The sequence below is a fragment of the Elephas maximus genome, chromosome 22 (assembly GCF_024166365.1).
Source record: "Elephas maximus indicus isolate mEleMax1 chromosome 22, mEleMax1 primary haplotype, whole genome shotgun sequence".
Classification (NCBI taxonomy): domain Eukaryota; kingdom Metazoa; phylum Chordata; class Mammalia; order Proboscidea; family Elephantidae; genus Elephas; species Elephas maximus.
In genome coordinates, this window is record NC_064840.1 from 49801228 (window position 1) to 49819977 (window position 18750).

Here is an 18750-nt window from a genome sequence, read left to right on the forward strand (position 1 = left end):
ATTAAGAAGTTTAGCAGGTCCCTGTGCAAGGTGATATGGGATTCTGGAAACAGATGTACCTGAAATGAAATCTTGACTCCTCTATTTACCAGCTACGTGACTTTGGTCAAGTTATTTACACTCTCTGAGTGCTATCACAGTGCAGTGCCTAAATTAGCTCCTCAGTAAGTGCTAGTCAGATCAGAAACTCGAAGTATATTCAGCAAGAAAGGGAGGAATAAGGATACAAAGCACAAGTTGGTAAATGGTATTTAAAAAATGGTATGAGGAAGGAAACTTGAGAAGGAAATTAAGGTCTATTAAGCAGTGTGAGGAAAACCTGGTGGCGTAGTGGTTAAGTGTTATGGCTGCTAACCAAGATGTCAGCAGTTTGAATCCACCACGTGCTCCTTGGGAACTCTATGGGGCAGTTCTACTCTGTCCTATAGGGTCGCTATGAGTTGGAATAGACTCGACGGCAGTGGGTTTGGTTTTTTGGTTTAAACAGTGTGAAAACACTATGGAGCAGTGTTCTACTCCGACACACGTGGGGTCGCCACCAGTCAGAACCAATTTGAGAATAACTGGCTAGTTGATCTGTTTGTTGGTTGGTTGGCTGGTTAGTTATTAATTAATGCACAGTTTGTTATCAGAAGGACTGACTGCACAAAAATTTGCAAATGAACATGTCCAAAATTATAAGAAGCCTGAAATTTCATACTGTGACAGACACTCTTCCATAGTTTATCTATTAGCAATTTTCTTATCTTCTTGAAACAAACTAGGTCATTTTGTAAAGTTCTTAGTAGTACCTCGGGAGTTCCACAATCACAGTCCTCTCCCATTTCTACCAAATGGTTCCCACAGATTGGGGTTGAGATGATATCTGTAGGCAATGGAGCATTAGAGAGGCAATTTGATAATCTATCTTCAAAGAACTTGTCATAGCTGACCCGGCTGCAGGAACTGAACTCTGTGGGTATATAGAAGCTGTGAAGATAAGAAAAGAAAAAAGGAATACAGTCATGCTCAGAAAGTATGCAGCAATATCATAGACATTGCATATGATTACACCCACAACCTTCCAAAAGGACCAAACCCAATCCATTGACCAACTGTTCAGTCATGAGCTCATTTGTGTAAGTGATTTAACCCAACTGGGTAGACACAAACACCTCCAACTTAATGAACAAATATGGTCCTATCTCAAATTGTAGCATCTAGGCTGCTGTTTAGTTTTTAAAAAAATAAAAATGTTTCTGACTTCTCCATATTATCTCATTCAATTTCAGGTCACTTTGGTTGTAAAGTCCTAGAAGTCCCAAAGGTAGTAAAATCATATTTATTTACATGTCTAAAAATTCACTTTTCTTCAGAGTAATACCTTTTAATGGAATGTCTTTATTCCACAGATAAAGATGAGGTTTGAAAATGCAGTAACATCTTGGAGAAATAACATAAGATACATAACTGGTATGCCGCCATATTCCATTTTGTAGAAGTGAATGAGAAAATAACCCTAGCTTGAAGGGGACTGGGAAAGCTGGATAGAAAACAGGAAATTAATACATTAAAGGGATTGTGCAATTTTTAAAGATAAAATTCCTTGGTAATTTTGCCTAAGACAAGGCAGGAATATGTAAATTCTTTTGATTAGACTCTCTCTTCTCTTCTTAAAAAAATTTTTTTTTTCTCTTCTTGTGAGAGGTTTCCCCTTTAATTAGATTTTTCTCCTGGAACCCTCTGCCTTCAATCATCCACTTTGAATTCATTGGAAACTTGAAAAATGATTTTCTGAAACCAGGTCTTGTATATTCAATAATTTACAAATATGGCCATGTTGCTAAAGGCAAAATGAAGAGTAATATAGCCCAGAACAGAGCAAAACCACAGATAAACAGTATGTTCCCAGAAAGCCTCACCTCAGTGCTTTGTCCATCACACATATTGGAGAAGGGCACTTGCAAACATAGGAGTCATGAAACATTCCAAAGTTATGGCCCATTTCATGGGCCATTGTCCCAGCAACTCTAAGCAGGTTATCACTGTGATCCTAAGGATGAGCATGGGGAAAGAGATGATCTGTCTTGAAAACTGAATTATCACTCAGGGTAGAAATATTTTTCATAATTAAATATTTTTTCTATTGTTAACTGAAGTAGAGAGACTGATTTTAACTTTAGACTTCTCACTCTACCCACCCACCATTCATCTCTCTCTGTGTTTTTCTTTCTCTCACACACACACCCATATACAAATATATCTTTGGTACTAAATACTCATGACAGCATATATAGCCTGCCCTTTGCTCTGGTGAGTGGTTTCTATAATAAGGGAAGTTGTTCTGAATGCTTCCCTTGAGAGATAATTGTAGACTTCCTTCAACAATAAGGAATACAATTTATTTTTAACTCATCTAGCTCCCTTGGCTTGGCTTTCAATACCTTCTAAATTAATTGCGGGTCTTTCACGTGTTTGGCTAATAAGGACCTAAAATTATTTGTTAACCTAGCACTTTAACACCATTGCTATCTTTCTGAATTCTATTACCATCAATACGAGACAATCCAGACTTGTCCCACAAAATGAAGCCCAGCCAATAGGCAATGCCATCACCAGACTTTTCTGATTAGAGGTGCTTAGATTAAGAACTGAATGGCTGTCAGCTCCAAGTTATTCAGGAGCAACAAAACAATACCAGAGAATTGCTGCTGGATATAATATCCTAGTAGGGAAACAGGAGTCTGCTGGTAATCCCTACCCACAGGCACCCAACTCCCTTATATTGTTGCATTTCAAAGAACCAAATATGAGGAACAGCGTAAAAGAGGCAAACAAAAACAACGGTGTAAGGTGGAAAATCCACCACGTGTCTGTCAGTTTGTTATACTGTGGTGGCTTGCATGTTGCTTTGATACTGGAAGCTTTCCTGCCAGTATTTCAAACACCAGTAGGGTCAACCTTGGTGGACAGGCTTCAGCTGAACTTCCAGACTAAGACAGACTAGGATGAAGGGCCTGGCAGTCTACTTCTGAAAAAATTGGCTAGTGAAACCTTATGAATAGCAGCAGAATGTTATCTGATATAGTGCTAGAAGTACAGCTCCTCAGGTTGGAAGGAGCTCAAAATACGAGTAGGGAAGAGCTGCCTCCTCAAAGTAGAGTGAACCTTAATGATGTGGATGGAGTCGACCTTTTGGGACCTTCATTTGCTGATGTGGCATGACTCAAAATGACAAGAAACAGCTGCTAACATCCATGAATAATTGAAAAGTGGAATGTATGAAGTATGAATCTAGGAAAATGTGGGAGTCATCAAAAATAAAATGGAATGAATAAAGATAGAAACCTAGGCTTTAATGAACTGAAACGGATTGGTATTGGCCATTTTGAATCAGAAAATCACATGGTCTACTATGCCAAAAATGATAAATTGAAGAGGAATGGTGTTGCGTTCATTGTCAAAAAGAACATTTCAAGATCTGTCCTGAAGTACAATGCTGTCAGTGATAGAGCGTAATATCCATACACCTACAAAGAAGACCAGTTAATAAGACTATTATTCAAATTTATGCACCAAGCACTAATGTCAAAGATGAAGAAATTGAAGATCTTTACCAACTTCTGTGGTCTGAAATCGATCAAATGTGCAATCAAGATGCACTGATAATTACTACGATTGGAATGCAAAAGTTGGAAACAAAGAAGGCTCGGTAGTTAGAAAATACAACCTTGGTGATAGAAAAGATGCCTGAGATTGCATGATAGAATTTTGCAAGACCAATGACTTCTTCATTGCAAACACCTTTTTTCAACAACATACTGGTAACTATACACATGGACCTTGCCAGATGAAATACATAGGGAATCAAACTGACCACATCAGTGGAAAGAGACAATGGAAAAGCTCCATGTTGTCCATCAGAACAAGGCCAGGGGCAGACTGTGGAATGGACCATCAATTGCTCACATGCAAGCTGAAGTTAAAGAAAATGAAAACAAGTCCATGGAAGCCAAAGTTCAAACTTGAGTATATCCCACCTGAATTTAGAGACAATTTCAAGAATGGATTTGATGCACTGAATACTAATGACCTAAGACCAGACAACTTGTGGAATGACATCAAGGACATCATACATGAAGAAAGCAAAAGGTCATTAAAATGACAGAGAAGAATGAAAAGACCAAAATGGATGTCAGAAGGGACTCTGAAAGCTGCTTTTGAACATTGAGTAGCTAAAGCAAAAGGAAGAAAAGATGAAGTAAAAGAGATGAACAGATTTCAAAGACTGCCTCAAAAAGACAAAGTATTACAATAAAATATGCAAAGATCTGTAGGTATAAAGCCAAAAGGGAAGAACATGCTCAGCATTTCTCAAGCTGAAAGAACTACAGAAAAAATTCAAGCCTACTGCAGGATTCTATGGGGAAATTATTAAAAGACTTAGGAAGCATCAGAAGATGGAGGGAATACACAAAGTCACTGTACCAAAAAGAATTGATCAATGTTCAACCATTTCAGGAGGTAGCATATGATCAAGAATCGATGGTACTCAAGGAAGAGGTTGAACCTGCACTGAAGGCATTGGCAAAAAGCAAGGCTCCAAGAATTGACATAACACCAACTAAGATGTTTCAACAAAGGATACAGCACTGGAAGCTCTTACTCATCTATGCCAAGAAATTTGGAAGGCAGCTAACTGGCTCACCGACTGGAAGAGATCCATGTTTGTACCCATTCCAAAGAAAGGAGATCTAACAGAATGCGGAAATTATTGAATGATATCTTTAATGTCTACACACAAGTAAACTTTAGCTGAAGATCATTCAAAAGCAATTACAGCAGTACATCAACAGGGAACTGCCAGAAATTCAAGCCAGATTCAAGAGAGGATATGGAATGAGGGATATCAATAGCTGATATCAGATGGATCATGGCTAAAAGCAGAGAATACCAGAAAGATGTTTACCTGTGTCTTATTGACTATGCAAAGGCATTAGACTGTACAGATCATAACAAATTATAGATAACACTGTGAAGAATGGGAATTCCAGAACACGTAATTGTGCTCATGGGGAACCTGTACTTAGAGCAAGCAGCAATCGTTTCAATAGAACAAGGGGATACTTCGTGGTTTAAAGTCAGGAAAGGTGTGTGTCAGGGTTGTATCCTTTCACCACACTTATTCAATCTGTGTGCTGAGCAAATAATCCGAGAAGTTAGAGTGTATGAAGAAGAACTGGACATCAGGATCGGAAGAAGACTCATCAACAACCTTCGATATGTAGATGACACAATGTTGCTTGCTGAAAGAGGACTTGAAGCACTTACTGATGAAAATCAAAGGCTACAGCCTTCAGTATGGATTACACCTCAACAAAAAGAAAAAAAAATCCTCACAATTGGACCAATAAGCCAGATCATGATAATCAAAGATCGAAGTTCTCAAGGATTTCATTTTACTTGGATCTATAATCAACACCCGTGGAAGTAGCAGTCAAGAAATTAAACGACGCATTGCATTGGGCAAATCTGCTGCAAAAGATCTTTTTGAAGTGTTAAAAAGCAAAGATGTCACTTTAAGAGCTAAGGTGTGCCTGACACAAGCCATGGTGTTTTTAGTTGCCTTATATGCACATGAAAGCTGGACTATGAATGAGGAAGACCAAAGAATTGATGCTTTTAAGTTATTGTTTTGGGCAAAGAATACTGAATATATCACGGACTGCCAGAACACAGAAATCTGAGTTGTAAGAAGTACAGTCAGAATGCTCATTAGAAGCAAGGATGGCAGAAGTTTGTCTCATACGCTTCGGACATGTTATAAGGAGGAACCAGTCCCTGGAGAATGGCATCATGATTGGTAAAATAAATGGTCAGCATAGAAGAGGAAGACCCTCAATGAGATGGATTGACACGGTGGTCTCAGCAATGGGCTCAAATACAGCAATGATTGTGAGGATGGTGCAGGACTGGGCAGTACTTCGATCTGTTGTACATAGGGTCACTATGAGTTGGAACTGATTCGATGGCACCTGACAACGACAACAGAGTGGGAAATTATTGCATTGTTTTATCCTGTTGAGATGAACTTCACAAACTATACTATATACCAATATGGAGCTCCCAAAAGGTGAATGGAAATGTGTTTAGAGACTTTCCAGATTGTAGTTCCTTCAAGCTTAGGCTATCTTTCTTTAAAAAATGATTTTCATAACTTAAATGGTTTCCTTCTCTGAAATGACTCCATTCTTTCTTCTCCCTTTCTAAGTCCCACCCACCCTTTGAGGTTCATCTTAGTAAAACTTTTACTACCCACATTAATCTTCATTGACAAGCCTCTCTTCTGGGCTAGGACTGCAGTTTCCAATTCTACAATGTAGCACTAAGCTATATGCCATCATATGTTAGTAACTATTGCTTTATGTATCCTAATTTCTCTTCAAATTTTATGGTAAACTCTCTGTATGGAAAATATACTTTTTTTTTTGCCTCTTTTGTTCATATCATGAAGCCTATCACAAATCCAGATTCATAAAATAGCCAATAAAAATATATTGGTTCCATTTCTACCTTGAATGTGGAAAGGTGGAAAGATAATTATTCTTAGCCTAACAACAAAGATAATGAAATAAAATAAAAACAAGCAAAAAAACATAACTTTCCTTGAATACATCAGTAAACCAAGGTCATAGAGCATCAAAACAGCCTGAAATCTGAGGAAATACAGGTTCTTACAAGGAGAGATACAAAAAAACCAAACCAAGCCCATTGCCGTCGAGTCGATTCCGACTCACAGCGACCATATAGGACGGAGTAGAACTGCCGCATAGAGTTTCCAAGGAGCACCTGGTGGATTCAAACTGCTGACCTTTTGGTTGGCAGCCACAGCACTTAACCACTATGCCACCAGGGTTTCCTGTAGCACAGAGGATGAGAGAATATAATTGGAGGTATGTTCTTGTAAAGTCTTTATACTACATATTCAGGAGTATAACATTACTTCAAGACAAACTGGCAATTAAAGACATGATAACCCTAGAAAAAAAAAATTTTTTTTAAATAAATAAATAAAGGACTAAGACAACAGCAAATAGTGGAGATAAAATTATATTATTAGATAATACTCAATTGAACCAAAAGAAGACAGAAAAAGAAAATGAAGAATAGATGGGGCTATTACAAAACAACTAGCAAGATGGAAGATTTTCTCCAATAATATCAATAATTATACTAGATTAAAAAAAAAAAACCTGTTGCTGTCAAGTTGATTCTGACTCATAGCAACTCTGCAGATATAAATGGTCCAAACACAATGTATAAAATACAGAGGTCACTGGGTTAGACAAAGAAAGAAACAAACGCCCAAGTATATACTGTTTTCCAGAAACTTTTAAAAGACCTGCAGACGTTAAAACTGCAAGCAAGGAAAAGTTTGTATTGTGCAAATATTAACCACAAAACATTCAAGATTAATATCAGAAAAAGTAAACTTCAGAATAAAGGATATTTAAGGGATAAAGGACAGGGCATCATGATAAAGGGGTCAATTTCCTAAGAAGAAACAGCAGCCCTATCTATGTATACCTAACAACACAGCTTCAAAATATGTAAAGCAATAACTTATAGGTTTGAAATAATTAAATTGAGAACAGGAAATCCATAGACAGTATCAATAAAACCAAAATCTTTTTCTTAGAGAAGATCAATAAAATTGATAAACCGCTAGCCAGACTGAGCGTAAACACATGCGCACACACACACATACACACACATATTACTGATACGATGAATGGGAGAGGAAGCACCACTACAAATTATACAGATATTAAAAGGACAATGAAGGAATATCAACAAATTCATGCGAATTTAAACGAAATGGAAAAATTTCCTAAAAGACTCAAGCTACCAAGGCTCTCTCAAGTAGGGATTAATAACCCAAACAGGCCTGTATCTATTGTAAACGTTGAATTTGTAGTTAAAATTCTTCCCACAAAGAAACCCCCAGGCTCGGATGGTTTTACTGATGAATTGTGTAAAATCTTTTAGGAATATTACAGAAAATTTAAGAGTTGGGAACATATCCTAATTCATTTTTTGTGTCCAGCTTTATCCTAATAACAAACCCTAAAAAAATACACTACAGGAAAAGAAAACTACCAATTAATATCATTCATGAGTAAAGGTGAAAAAATCCTCAAGATAAATTAGCAAATTCAGTCAAGCAATATGTAGAAAAGATAATACATTATGGCCATGTTGTGTTTATTCCGGCAATGCAAGACTGATTTAACAGTTGAAATTCACTATGTCAACAGACTAAAACAGAAGAAACTATATGATCTCATTAGATTTAGAAAAAAATACTGACAAACTTTAATGTTCATTCATGATAAAAAAAAATCTCAGCAAGCTAAGAACAGAACTTTCCTCCTCAATCTGATAAAAAGTAGCATGACATCATAATACCAACATATGCAACATGAATAAGTCTTAAATCATTACGCTAAGTAAAAAAGCCAGATTCATAAAACTATCTGCTGTATGATCCCATTTATGTGGCATTCTTTAGGGACAGAAAACAGACCCATGGTTCCCAAGGGGTGGGGTGGAAGAAGGAGTTGACTATACAATGGCACAGGGGAAATTTTCAGGGCAATAAAAATATTCTATGTCTTGATAGAGATGGTGGTTGTATGACTATAAATACTTCTGAAGACTGATAGAAGTGTACACTAAAAAGATAAATTTTACTGTACATAAATTATCTCTCAATAATCCTGACTTTAAAAGTACACATGTATAAAGGCCTTAAATAATTCAAGCAGGTTTCTCATTGTACGTATATCATAATCTGTCATGTGTTTACTTCTTGGTAGAATTATTGAGTCCTCTTCCCTAATCTCAATTCTCCATTCACTAAAAACGTGAAATACTACCATCTACCTTGATTACTCGAGGGCACTGGGCTGGGTTTACCTTGATTAAGTCATAGCGACTCATAGCTACCCTATAGGACAGAGTAGAACTGCCCCATAGAGTTTCCAAGGAGCGTCTGGTGGATTCGAACTGCCAAACCTTTGGTTAGCAGCTGTAGCACTTAGCCACTACACTATGAGTCTTAGCCACTACAGTATGAGTCTTAGCCACTACACTATGAGTCGGAATCGACTTGATGGCACTGGTTTTTTTTTTGGTACCTTGATTAAGTTCTCTTCCATTCTCACTAAAAACTGCTTACAATACGTTGCTTTAAATTTACTAAACTTTTTTGCAAACTGGTCTCCTCCCTCTCATCCCTACTTCCAGACAAGCATGATTCCTCCATCTGTGGAAAAGCTTGAGACACCTCCTTTCTTTTTTGAATATTCCTACACATTTCACACTACACATTACACATATGACCTTGAGTATATCCCACCTGAATTTAGAGACCATGTGAATAATAGATTTGACGCATTGAACACTAGTGACCGAAGACCAGATGAGTTGTGGAATGACATCAAGGACATCATACATAAACAAAGCAAGAGATCACTGAAAAGACAGGAAAGAAAGGAAAGACCAAGACGGATGTCAGAGCAGACTCTGAAACTTGCTCTTGAGCATCGAGCAGCTAAAGCAAAAGGAAGAATTGATGAAGTAAAAGAACTGAACAGAAGATTTCAAAGGGCCTCTCGAGAAGACAAAGTAAAGTATTATAACAACATGTGCAAAGAGCTGGAGATGGAAAACCAAAAGGGAAGAACACATTCGGCATTTCTCAAGCTGAAAGAATTGAAGAAAAAATTCAAGCCTTGAGTTGCAATAGTGAAGGATTCCATGGGGAAAATATTAAATAATGCAAGAAGCATAAAAAGAAGATGGAAGGAATACACAGAGTCATTATACCAAAAAGAATTAGTCGATATCCAACCATTTCGAGAGGTGGCATATGATCAGGAACCGATGGTGCTGAAGGAAGATGTCCAAGCTGCTCTGAAGGCATTGGCGAAAAACAAGGCTCCAGGAATTGATGGAATATCAATTGATATGTACCAACAAACAGAGGTGCTCACTCGTCTATGCCAAGAAATATGGAAGACAGCTTCCTGGCCAACTGACTGGAAGAGATCCATATTCATGCCTATTCCCAAGAAAGGTGATCCAACCAAATGTGGAAATTATAGAACAATATCATTAATATCACACACAAGCAAAATTTTGCTGAAGATCATTCAAAAACGGCTGCAGCAGTATATCGACAAGGAACTGCCAGAAATTCAGGCCAGTTTCAGAAGAGGACGTGGAACCAGGGATATCATTGGTGATGTCAGATGGATCCTGGCTGAAAGCAGAGAATACCAGAAGGATGTTTACCTGTGTTTTATTGACTATGCAAAGGCATTCGACTATGTGGATCATAACAAACTATGGATAACATTGCAAAGAATGGGAATTCCAGAACACTTAATTGTGCTCCTGAGGAACCTTTACATAGATCAAGAGGCAGTTTTTCGGACAGAACAAGGGGATACGGATTGGTTTAAAGTCAGGGAAGGTGTGCATCAGGGTTGTATTCTTTCACCATACCTATTTAATCTGTATGCTGAACAAATAATACGAGAAGCTGGACTATATTAAGAAAAACAGGGCATCAGAATTGGAGGAAAACTCATTAACAATCTGCGTTATACAGGTGATACAGCCTTGCTTGCTGAAAGTGAAAAGGACTTGAAGCACTTACTAATGAAGATCAAAGACCGCAGCCTTCAGTATGGATTGCACCGCAACATAAAGAAAACAAAAATCCTCACAACTGGACCAATGAGCAACATCATGATGAACTGAGAAAAGATTGAAGTTGTCAAGGATTTCATTTTACTTGGATCCACAATCAACAGCCATGGAAGCAGCAGTCAATAAATCAAAAGACACATCGCACTGGGTCAATCTACTGCAAAGGACCTCTTCAGAGTGTCAAAGATCAAAGACGTCACCCTGAAGGCTAAGGTGCGCCTGACCCAAGCCATGGTATTTTCAATCGCATCATGTGCATATGAAAGCTGGACAATGAATAAGGAAGACGGAAGTAGAGTTGATGCCTTTGAATTGTGGTGTTGGCGAAGAATATTGAATATACCGTGAACTTCCAAAAGAACGAACAAATCTGTCTTGGAAGAAGTGTGGCCAGAATGCTCCTTAGAGGCAAGGGTGGCGAGACTGCGTCTTATATACTTTGGACATGTTGTCAGGAGGGATCAGTCCCTGGAGAAGGACATATAACGTGGCAGAGTACAGGGTTAGTGGAAAAGAGGAAGACCCTCAACGAGGTGGATTGACACAGTGGCTGCAACAATGAGCTCAAGCATAACAACGACTGTAAGAATGGTGCAGGACCGGGCAGTGTTTCGTTCTGTTGTGCATAGGGTCGCTATGAGTCGGAACTGACTCAACGGCACCTAACAACAACAACACACATTTCACCCTTTCCCTTTCATATCTCAAACAAACTCTTCTTCCAGCTACTTTTATCAAGGAACTCTACCCTAAGATTTAAAATTTTTCTATAGATACCATATGGTCAGTTCTCCAAGTGTACTGGAAATTAGGTAATGGAGCCATTTTTTTTCCTTCTGTTTTTATACCCTTGGCACACCAAGAACACCACTCAAAAATATTCTTTGACCTGCCTACCTGAATCCAGTTATATAAGGCACCCTACTCATCATTCCAAATGATTGGAAGGAAATTTTCACCTCTACTCCAAGTCAAGTCAGACTCCCTACACATCAGCACTCATCTATCTTCACACTTTTGCTCAGGCATTCTCACCATCTAATATTTCCTGCAGGAGCCCTTGTGGTGTAGTGGTTAAGAGCTACGGCTGCTAACCAAAAGGTTGGCAGTTCGAATCCACCAGCTGCTCCTTGGAAATCCTATGGGGCAGTTGTACTCTGTCCTATAGGGTCACTATGAGTCAGAACCAACTGGATAGCACCTAACAATAACAACAATATGTCCTACAGCCTGCACGAGCCATGTTCTTCCTTCAAAGACCAGATAAGATAGAACTGTCCCTGTCATCTCTTCACCAACTTCTCGGACTCGCTTCATTTTTTTTTCCTTTTCCAAACTCTTTGTACAATCATAGCATATTATAGTAGTTGCTAAGTATGTATGGGTTTAATTTGGTCTCTAAATCTTGGGTGTCTGTCTATAATCATTTATATTACATTCATGATCATACAAAACCCATTGCCATCCTGCTGATTCCAACTCATAGCGACCCCATAGAGTTTACAAGGCTGTAAATCTCTATGGAAGCAGACTGCCACATCTTTCTCCAGCAGGGCTGTTGGTGGTTTCGAACTGCTGACCTTCTGGTTAGCAACTGATCACTTTAACCACTGCACCACCAGGGCTCCTTTTCATGATCATAAGAGGAACCAAAGTTGAAAATTTCTTATTTTGGATTCCTTATTTTAAAGAAAGTAGACATTATGAACTGTAAAACCAACAGTTCATCTCCAAACAAACCTGAACAATGCCAACAGAATGATAAGGAGAGCACATTGTAGACATGAAAGCAAGGCCCACAGTCGTTCCAGAAAGTTCTTTTGCCCTGCAATAAAGGAATAAGTTGATATAACAACTTATGATTCTAAGCTATATTTTCTATAGACAATTCTTCCAGGACTGTAAATGGTTAGCAGAGAAACTCACATTGTGAACCCTCACTCTTAAATTTTTCCTTCAATTTTTGAATTTGCATGAGGCATTTTTTTTTTTTCTATAAAATGGTTCTCAAATCACCCGAAATCCAAGTACCTGGGTGTAATTTAATGTTTTTACCTCTCACTATTAATTATTATATTTTTAAATGTGAAATTAATTCCTTATCAAGAAAAAAAGTTTGTCCCAATAATTTTTTCCTCTTATTTTCATATTAGTATTGCCACACATGCTTTGTTTTCATTTATATGTTTACCTTATATATTTTTATATCCATTTATTTTTATTTAATGCTGTTTCAGCTTCAGTGAGATTTTGAATTTGGACCCATTGTGAAAGTATCTGTATTGTTAAAGACTTACGATATTGAAATATTTTCCTACTGAAGAGGGATTTGAACCATTTGCCTTTATTTACATAGATGTTATGTCTGGTCCCTAGTAATTTTAATGTTTTTTTGGTTTTCTTTCATTTTGTTTCTCTGTAATTTGTAATGGTTCTATGCTCTTCATTTTCTTTTTGTTCTTTTGTTATCTTTACAAGATCCTGGTTCCTCTTTGTTTCTAGAAATTTGCAAAGCATGCATTGATTTTTTACTTCCTCCATTAAATTCATTTGTGTAAAAAATTTAACCTATATTTTCCTACTTACCAATATCAAGAATGGAGAGTACTGACTCTGTCATGCAAAACAGGAAGTTAGAGAACTTCCTCCCACCTTTCATTTTCTGCAGTTTTATTCCTTTATTTAATCTGACACTTCAGATTTTTTGAAATTATATTTTAGATTATACATATGTTAAAGATTCACAATATTTGTATTCTCCTTTGAAACTATATTGTAAACTTGTTTATACTTAATTAACACATTTGTGTGGTTTCAATTCTCACTACCAGACTTATTTTAAGCCAGTACGTTTTGTGCTGAGATGTTATGTAGCCATAGATAACCAGTACAGAAATATTGCTCATTTGTAAAAAATAAAATCTTCCCCCTTCCAGACATTTTCTACTTCGGTTCCTCTTAGTAGGTAGAGCATATTTAGACTTTAACATTCTTACAGTTATAGGTTATCTTTTGTTAATTTGTCTAGTAAATGGTAAGACTTTCAAATTACAAATGGAAAGACAGATATTTCCGTCTATTATATCTTTAAATAGTGTTTTTACCCTGTTTTATTTTGCCCTATTCAAGAAATCTGTTACTGATATTGGACTGCCATTATTTACCTATACTTCTATCGCCCTTTCTGTAATTTTTCTTTCTACCCTGTTCCTCTACAGTACAGGAGTAAAACAAGATTTCAGCATAGTCCCTGCAGCCAGTCTACTAACAGTTCAAGTCTCTTACTACTTACTGGTTATGAGATCTTGGAAAATCCATAAACCTTTACACAAAGAATGAGCTCTTTCACATGGTATGTGCTTCAGTCTAGAACTCAACTCTCCAAATTAAGCAATGTGGCAGCTATTTTCCAAAGATGACCTCCAAGGAGCCTGCCTTGCAGTATTCATGTTCTGTGTAATGCCTTCCCATTGAATCTGGGTTGGCCATTTGACTTAATCTTGACCGACAGAATATACCAGAAGTGACACTTTGTGACTTCAGAGCTTAGGTCATAAGGAGCCCTGAAGCTTTCTTCTGACCCTCTTGGAATGTTTATTCTGGGAGAAACTAGCCACCAACTTCCTCAAGATTGCCATGTTGAAGGAAGGCCAAGTTAGCCACATGAAAGCCCGTATAGCAAGAGAAAGATGACCAACCAGCCTAAACTATTCCAGCATACCAGCCTACACACCAGACATATACATAAAGAAGAATTCTTTTAAGCCAGTAAGTTTTGTGCTGAGATGTTATGCAGCAATATTATAACAAGTACAGAAATATTAATTATGAAAGGACATAGTCCACTTATATCCCATGACACCATCTGGTGTCTTAGGAAGAGGAACTTTCAGGTAACCTCAAGTCACTCTCTGTTTCCTTCTATCTGATTCCCACTGCAAAGCATCCAACAGAATTTTGATGCTCAGCAGTCTTGTGTAATTATAGCCATTAGATTTATTTCCCTCGATTTTTTTTTTTTAAGTTGGTCCTTTCAGCACGATGATAGATGTCCTAGTTTCCTACTTCTGCTGTAACAGAAATATAGCATGGCTGTATTTAAGGAACAGAAATGTATTATTCCACAGTTCAGGAGTTTAGAAGTCTGCATTCAGGGTTTGGCTCTAAGGGGAAGGTCCTTCTTTGTTTATTCCAGCTTCTAGTAGCCAGCAATTCTAGGAGTTCCTGGTCTTGTAGATTTATCTGCCTCTGTTGTCAGATAACATCTGTCTTTCCCCATGTCTGTGAGTCTCTGAGTGTAATCTCCTCTTTGTATAAATAAGAAGGGATTAGGTTTAGGAAATACTCTACACTAATAGGGTCTCAGTAATATAATAAAGAAAATCTTATTTTTAAACAGGATTACAACCACAGGAGTTAGGATTCCAATACATATTAGGGGTAACATTCTTCAATCCATAACAGTGGAGATGTGGGATTAGAATATTCTTTTTTTTTTTTTTTTTTTTCTATCCTAGAATTTTCTCCAGAATGGAGCTCAAAGCCTAGGAGTTCTTTTTAAAAGCTGAATGTAAATCCCTTTTGCTATTATCTAAACTTGTCTTTCTTTTCTCCATATCCAATAAAAACTGACAAGCTCTTTATATAAATTTTTCTTTATATACCATTGGACAATTATCAGCTTCTCTTAAAAGTCTGAGAAGCCAATAATTGTCCAATGATATATAAAGAGCTTGTCAGTTTTTATTGGATATACAGAAAGGAAAGACAAGTTAAAAAAAAGGAAACCCTGATGGGTGTAGTGGTTAAGCGCTAACCAATAGGTTGACAGTTTGAATCCACTAGGAGCCCCTTGAAAACTCTATGTGGCAGTTCTACTGTATCCTATAGGATCATCATGAGTTGGAATTGACTCGATAGCAATGGGTTTGGGGTTTTTTTGGTTCTTAAAAATACATTTGGATCATAAGTAAGAGCATATTCAACATAAGATCCAAATGAGTATTTTTTAAGCCTTTAATCATTTTTGTGCAAACCCTTTCCTCTTACCCTGTATTTTCAGATACTTCTTTTTACCGAGTCTTTGAAAAGCTTCAATGATGAATACCATGTAGTGTGCAAAGGAGAAAATCTATACATACGTGATTAGCTGAGCAATATCATGGCGCTTTCTTCTTAGGAGGACACTCCCCCTCCATTTAGAAAAATTTTCCAGGGTGAAGCTTGCATTTGGGGTTATCTTTATCTTATCTTCATCTGTCCAGATTTCCATACCAACTAAGGCCACATGAGTATTGAGTTTTTTATAAAGCTGTCCAGAGAGACAAATGACAAAGAAACACTTTACAATGATGACATTATATTTTAATATTTCCAATGTGCTTTTTATTTTCAAACTTATTTATAACAGCATTGTGAATACCTTCTTTCCAAACATTCTTGTGAAACAGAAGTTATCATCTCTGTTTACAAACACTACCATCCCCATTCCAAGGCAGTGCAGATACCCTTACAGGTTTCATGTTTTAAACTCCTTTTTTGGAGAAAAGGCTCTATTGAAACAAACTTCTCTTTCTTGCAACATCAAGAAATTATAATTTTGTGTTAATAGCTCATTATTACTATGGCTTCTTTTAAGTACATTTACTCGTATGCTTATGAATGTTCTCAAAGTCCTAATATTTCAGAATTAGCAAACTTGGCTCAGCACTGGTTTGGGCATTAAAGAAGTTCCACACTACGTGGAAAAGTCCTACATCTGTGGATCACAGTAAGTAAGGCTCTACAAGGTAAGACAGTACACAATACTGGGGAAGCCAGCACAACTTGTACAAGGCAAGGTCACAGAAGCTCCATAGACACATCCAAACTCCCTGAGGGAAGGAATTACTGGGCTGAGAGCTGTGGGGACCATGGTCCCCAGGAACATCTGGATCAATTCACATAACACAGTTCATAAAGAAAATGTTCTACATTCTAGTTTGGTGAACAGCATCTGGGGTCTTAAAAGCCTGTGAGTGGACATCTAAGATACTCCAATGGTCACACCCCATCCAGAGCAAGGGAGAATGAAGAAAACCAAAGACACAAGGGAAAAATTAATCCAAAGGACTAATGGACCACAACTATGACAGCCTCCACCAGACTGAGTCCAGCACGACTAGATGGTGCCAGCTACCACCACTCGCTGCTCTGACAGGGATCACAATAGAGGGTCCCAGACAGAACTGGAGAAAAATGTAGAACAAAATTCTAACTCATAAAAAAGACCAGACTTACTGACCTGACAGAGGCTGGAGAAACCCCAAGAGTATGGCCCCAGGACAACATTTTAGCTCAGTAATGAAGTCACTCCTAAGGTTCACCCTTCAGCCAAAGATTAAATATGCCCATAAAACAAAACGAGACTAAAGGGGCACACCAGCCCAGCAGCAAGGACTAGAAGGCAGGAGGGGACAGGAAAGCTGGTAATAGGAAACCCAAAGCTGAGAAGGAAGAGTGTTGACAGGTTGTGGTGTTTGTAATCAATGCCACAAAACAATATGTGTACTAATTATTTAATGAGAAGCTAATTTGTTCTGTAAACCTTCATTTGAAGTACAATAAAAAAAATTATTAAACAAACAAAAAGATAAGTAAGGCTCTAATTCTTAAACCAGTACTGAGACAAATAAATTGCAAAAGAAAGGGGACAAACCTCAGAAATAAAGAGTTAAAGCTTGTGATTAAGATAAATGCTAGTATGATTTATAAAACTGCAGTGACAGGCCTTCTCATGAAGCACTTTTCTGCTGAGAAACCTGAAGAAATTTTTTAAGAAAGAGTAGTTTGCAAAACAATAAAAGAATTGAAGAATGCAACTATTATCAAAAGTGAAGAAAAAATCCTGCCAGATTATAATCCTTTCCTTGATTATTACCCCAACTTCCTTGTTTCTTCCTTGCTTTATTTCACTCATCTGACAAACACCCAACCTTACTTAAAACCAATTCTCCCTTACTTCGCTCCTCTACCATGCCTCTGAAGACAGATGGGGAAAACACAACTGTGCTGACTGCTTTAGTTTAAAGCCATGGCTTCTAACATCAAGTGGTCCTTACCGCTCCCCAGCAAACCTGCTGCATTTTCAAAATCCACTCAGTCTCAAAGGCTTCTGCACAATTTTTCACACTTGCTCCTTTCTATTAGAAATTCTAACTCTTTTATATCCTCACTTTCAGCAGATGCCCTTGCCTCCAAATTCATTAACAGTATGCAAACAATCCAAAGAGAAATTCTTCAAGCTCCCATCCCATAACCACCTCTTCCCCCTTACCTATCCCTGTCCAGAAACCTGTGCCTCCCCTTCTTTATTATATCCATGAATGGCCAGTCAGCCTAAGGCCAAATTAGGTCCCATGTCTCTCCCCTAATTAAGGATGTTACTCCAGAAACTCCTCTCTTTCCGGCACTATCCTTCAGTAGCCTTCCATCAAATCATTCCCATTTCCATAAAAAGGAACTATCATTTGTCCCAATTTAGGGAAAAAATACCCACTTCTTTTAATGTCACTTCCCCCTCTAACTTGTGTGTCATTTCTCTGCTCCCCTTAATACCAAAACATCTTGAAAGTATCTTCTGTATCTAATTGCTCTTATCTCATTCTCTCTTGAGTTCGTTCTAATCATCCTTGTACTCTTAAATTCCACGAAACTGGGTTTGTCAAAGTGGTCAGTAGCTTCTACTGAGTGATCAACTCTCAGTCCTCAGCAGCTTTAATGTCATTTGCCATTCCCTCCACTTGGTTTTTGGGTTCCACTTGATAGATTTTTGTTTCAAGCAGCTTCTACAATAGTACTGTCTCCTGATTTCCACCTACCTCACCATCTACCCCTTCTTGGCTTCTTTGGCAGTTTCTCCTCCACTCTAACTTATAATCAAAGAAGTACTCCAGGGCTCAGTGCTTACGTCTCTATTCCATTTATCTAGCTCCATACCCTTGGGGATCATAA

The 18750-nt window shown here is 37.7% G+C and overlaps 1 protein-coding gene across 1 annotated transcript in view; it reads right to left on the reverse strand.

The window, feature by feature from the left end:
- The window catches only part of ADAM28 (ADAM metallopeptidase domain 28), an 82851-nt gene that overhangs the window by 22798 nt on the left and 41303 nt on the right, over positions 1-18750 (reverse strand). The window contains exons 9-12 of the mRNA XM_049865817.1: positions 15900-16069; positions 12499-12583; positions 1902-2032; positions 792-969 (exon numbers count right to left, since the gene is read on the reverse strand). Of these exons, the coding sequence (XP_049721774.1) occupies positions 792-969; positions 1902-2032; positions 12499-12583; positions 15900-16069 (564 nt within the window). The remainder of the gene's footprint in view (positions 1-791; positions 970-1901; positions 2033-12498; positions 12584-15899; positions 16070-18750) is intronic.